At 63.4% G+C, this 4,296-nt stretch overlaps 1 protein-coding gene across 1 annotated transcript; it reads left to right on the forward strand.

Annotated features, from left to right (window-relative positions):
• Window positions 1-312: 312 nt before the first annotated feature.
• On the forward strand, window positions 313-2,215 carry LOC122546021 (S-antigen protein-like; the record flags this gene model as incomplete). Its single annotated transcript, XM_043684863.1, has 4 exons — window positions 313-925; window positions 1,094-1,319; window positions 1,427-1,743; window positions 1,823-2,215. Coding segments are annotated over 4 exons (1,549 nt in total), but the record flags the coding sequence as incomplete, so codon positions are not given.
• Window positions 2,216-4,296: the final 2,081 nt, after the last annotated feature.

Raw genomic sequence — 4,296 nt, forward strand, 5'->3', positions numbered from 1 at the left:
CCCACACCAGGATCTTAACTCCAGCCCACACCAGGATCTCAACTCCAGCCCACACCAGGATCTTAACTCCAGCCCACACCAGGATCTCAACTCCAGCCCACACCAGGATCTTAACTCCAGCCCACACCAGGATCTCAACTCCAGCCCACACCAGGATCTTAACTCCAGCCCACACCAGGATCTCAACTCCAGCCCACACCAGGATCTTAACTCCAGCCCACACCAGGATCTCAATTCCAACCCACACCAGGATCTCGACTCCAGCCCACACCGGGATCTCGACTCCGGCCCACACCGGGATCTCGACTCCAGTCCAAACTGGGATCACGACTCCAGCCCAAACCGGGATCACGACTCGAGCCCACACCGGGATCTCGACTCCAGCTCGCAACGGGATCTTGACTCCGTCCCACACCGTGGTCCCACCTCTGGCCCACACCGGGACCTCGACTCCAGCCCGCACCAGGATCTTAACTCCAGCCCAAACCGGGATCTCGACTCCAGCCCACACCGGGATCTCGACTCTGGCCCACACCGGGATCTTGACTCTGGCCCACACCGTGATCCCATCTCTGGCCCACACCGGGATCTCGACTCCAGCCCGCACCAGGATCTTAACTCCAGCCCACACCGGGAACTCGACTCCAGCCCACACCGGGATCTCGACTCCGGCCCACACCGAGATCTCGACTCCGTCCCACACCGTGATCCCACCTCTGGCCCACACCGGGATCTCGACTCCAGCCCGCACCGGGATCTCAACTCCAGCCCACACCAGAATTACGACTCCAGCCCACACCGGGATCTCGACTCCAGCCCATACCGAGATCTCGACTCCGGGCCACACTGGGATCATGACTCCAGCCCACACCGAGATCTCGACTCCAGCTCGCACCGGGATCTCGACTCCAGCCCACACCGGGATCTCGACTCCAGCCCACAACAGGATCTCGACTCCAGCCCACACCGGGATCTCGACTCCAACCCTCACCGAGATCTCGACTCCAGTCCACACCGGGACCTCGACTCCAGCCCACACCGGGATCGCGACTCTCTCCCACACCGGAATCACAACTCCGGCCCTCACCGGGATCACGACTCCGGCCCACACCGGGATCTCGACACCGGCCCAATCCGGGATCACGTATCCGGCCTACACCAGGATCTCGACTTCAGCCCACACCGAGATCTCGACTCACGCCTACACTGGAATCTCGACTCCAGCCCACACCGGGATCTCGACTCCAGCCCATACCGGGATCCCACCTCAGGCCCACACCGAGATCTCGACCACAGCCCGCACCGGGATCTTGACTCCGGCCCGCACTGGGACCTCGACTCCGGCCCAAACCGGGATCACGACTACAGTCCAAACCGGGATCTCGACTCCAGCCCACACCGGGATCTCGACTCCAGCCCACAACAGGATTTCGACACCGGCCCACACCGGGATCCCACCTCCAACCCACACCAAGATCTCGACTCCAGCCCGCACCGAGATCTCGACTCCAGCCCACACCAAACAGAGATCTCGACTCCAGCTCGCACCGGGATCTCGACTACGGCCCACACCGGGATCTCAACCCCAGCCCGCACCGGGATCTTGACTCCAGCCCAAACCAGGATCTTGACTCCAGCGCGCACCGGGATCTCAACTCCAGCCCAAATCGGGATCTCGACTCCGGCCCACACCAGGATTACGACTCCGGTCCAAACAGGGATCACGACTCCAGCCCACACCGGGCACCGAGATTTCGACTCCGGCCCGCTACGTGATGTCGACTCAAGCCCACACCAGGATCCCGACTCCGGTCCAAATCAGGATCACGACTCCGGTCCAAACAGTGATCACGACTCCGGCCCACACCGGGATCATGACTCCAGCCTACACCGAAATCTCGACTCCAGCCCAAATCGGGATCTCGACTCCGGCCCACACCAGGATCTTGACTCCAGCCCAAATCGGGATCTCAACTCCGGCCCACACCAGGATCTTGACTCCAGCCCACTCCAAGATCTCGACTCCAGCCCAAACCAGGATCGCAACTCCGGCCCACACCGGGATCTCGACTCCAGCCCAAACCGGGGGTTCTCGACTCCGCCCACAACAGGGTCTCGACTCCAGCCCACACCGGGATCTCGACTCCAGTCCACAACAGGATCTCGACACCGGCCCACACCGGGATCCCACCTCTGGCCCACACCAGGATCTTGACTCCAGCCCACACCGGGATCTCGACTCCAGCCCACACCGGGATCTCGACTCCGGCCCGCACCGGGATCACGACTCCGGCCCACACAGAGATCCCACCTCCAACCCACACCGGGATCTTGACTCCAGCCCGCACCGGGATCACAACTCCAGCCCGCACCGGGATCTCGACTCCGGCCCGCACCGGGATCTCGACTCCGGCCCGCACCGGGATCTCGACTCCACACCGGGATCTCGACTCCAGCCCACACCAGGATCCCACCTCCAGCCCACACCGGGATCTCGACTCCAGCCCAGACCGAGATCTCGACTCCGGCCCACACCGAGATCTCGACTACTGCCCACACCGGGATCTCGACTCCAGCCCACACCTGGATCTCGACTCCAGCCCACACTGGGATCTCGACTCCAGCCCACATCGGGATCTCGACTCCAGCCCACACCAGGATCCCACCTCCAGCCCACACCGGGATCTCGACTCCAGCCCACACCGAGATCTCGACTCCGGCCCACACCGAGATCTCGACACCGGCCCACACCAGGATTATGACTCCGGTCCAAACAGGGATCACGACTCCAGCCCACACCGGGATCACGACTCCGGCCCACACCGAGATCTCGACTCCGGCCCACACCGAGATCTCGGCTCCGGCCCACACCAGGATTACGACTCCGGTCCAAACAGGGATCACGACTCCAGCCCACACCGGGATCACGACTCCGGCCCACACCGGGATCATGACTCCAGCCCACACCGAGATCTCGACTCCAGCCCAAATCGGGATCTCGACTCCGGCCCACACCAGGCTCTTGACTCCAGCCCAAATCAGGATCTCAACTCCGGCCCACACCTGGATCTCGACTCCAGCCCACACCGGGATCTCGACTCCAGCCCATACCGGGATCCCATCTCCGGCCCACACCGAGATCTTAACCCCAGCCCGCACCGGGATCTTGACTCCAGCCCAAACCGGGATCTCGACTCCGGCCCAAACCGGGATCATGACTCCAGCCCACACCGGGATCACGACTCAGGCCCAAATCGGGATCACAACTCCGGCCCACACCGGGATCTCGACTCCCGCCCACACCGGGATCTCGACTCCAGCTCGCACCGGGATCTCGACTCCGGCCCCCACCGGGATCTCGACTCCTGTCCAAACCGGGATCTCGAATCTAGCCCACAACAGGATCTCGACTCCGGCCCACACCGGGATCTCAACTCCTGTCCAAACCGGGATCGCGACTCCAGCCCGCACCGGGATCTCGACTTCAGCCCACAACAGGATCTCGACTCCAGCCCACACCAGGATCCCACCTCCAACCCACAAAGAGATCTCGACTCCAGCCCGCACCGGGCTCTCGGCTCCAGCCCACACCGGGATCTCGACTGCCTCCCACACTGGGATCTCGACTCCGGCCCACTCCAGGATCACGACACCGGCCCACACCGGGATCTCGACTCTGGCCCACACCGGGTTCTCGACTCCAGCTCGCACCGGGATCTCGACTCCAACCCACACCGGGATCTCGACTCCAGCCCACAACAGGATCTCGACTCCAGCCCACACCGGGATCTCGACTCCAGCCCACACCGGGATCGCGACTCTCTCCCACACCGGAATCACAACTCCGGCCCTCACCGGGATCACGACTCCGGCCCACACCGGGATCACATATCCGGCCTACACCAGGATCTCGACTTCAGCCCACACCGAGATCTCGACTCACGCCCACACCGGGATCTCGACTCCAGCCCACACCGGAATCTCGACTCCAGCCCACACCGGGATCTCGACTCCAGCCCACACCGGGATCTCGACTCCAGCCCATACCGGGATCCCACCTTAGGCCCACACCGAGATCTCGACCCCAGCCCGCACCGGGATCTTGACTCCGGCCCGCACTGGGACCTCGACTCCGGCCCAAACCGGGATCACGACTCCAGTCCAAACCGGGATCTCGACTCCAGCCCACACCGGGATCTCGACTCCAGCCCACAACAGGATCTCGACACCGGCCCACACCGGGATCCCACCTCCAACCCACAACAAGATCTCGACTCCAGCCCGCACCGAGATCTC

Source organism: Chiloscyllium plagiosum, unplaced genomic scaffold (genome assembly GCF_004010195.1).
Source record: "Chiloscyllium plagiosum isolate BGI_BamShark_2017 unplaced genomic scaffold, ASM401019v2 scaf_294, whole genome shotgun sequence".
NCBI lineage: Eukaryota > Metazoa > Chordata > Chondrichthyes > Orectolobiformes > Hemiscylliidae > Chiloscyllium > Chiloscyllium plagiosum.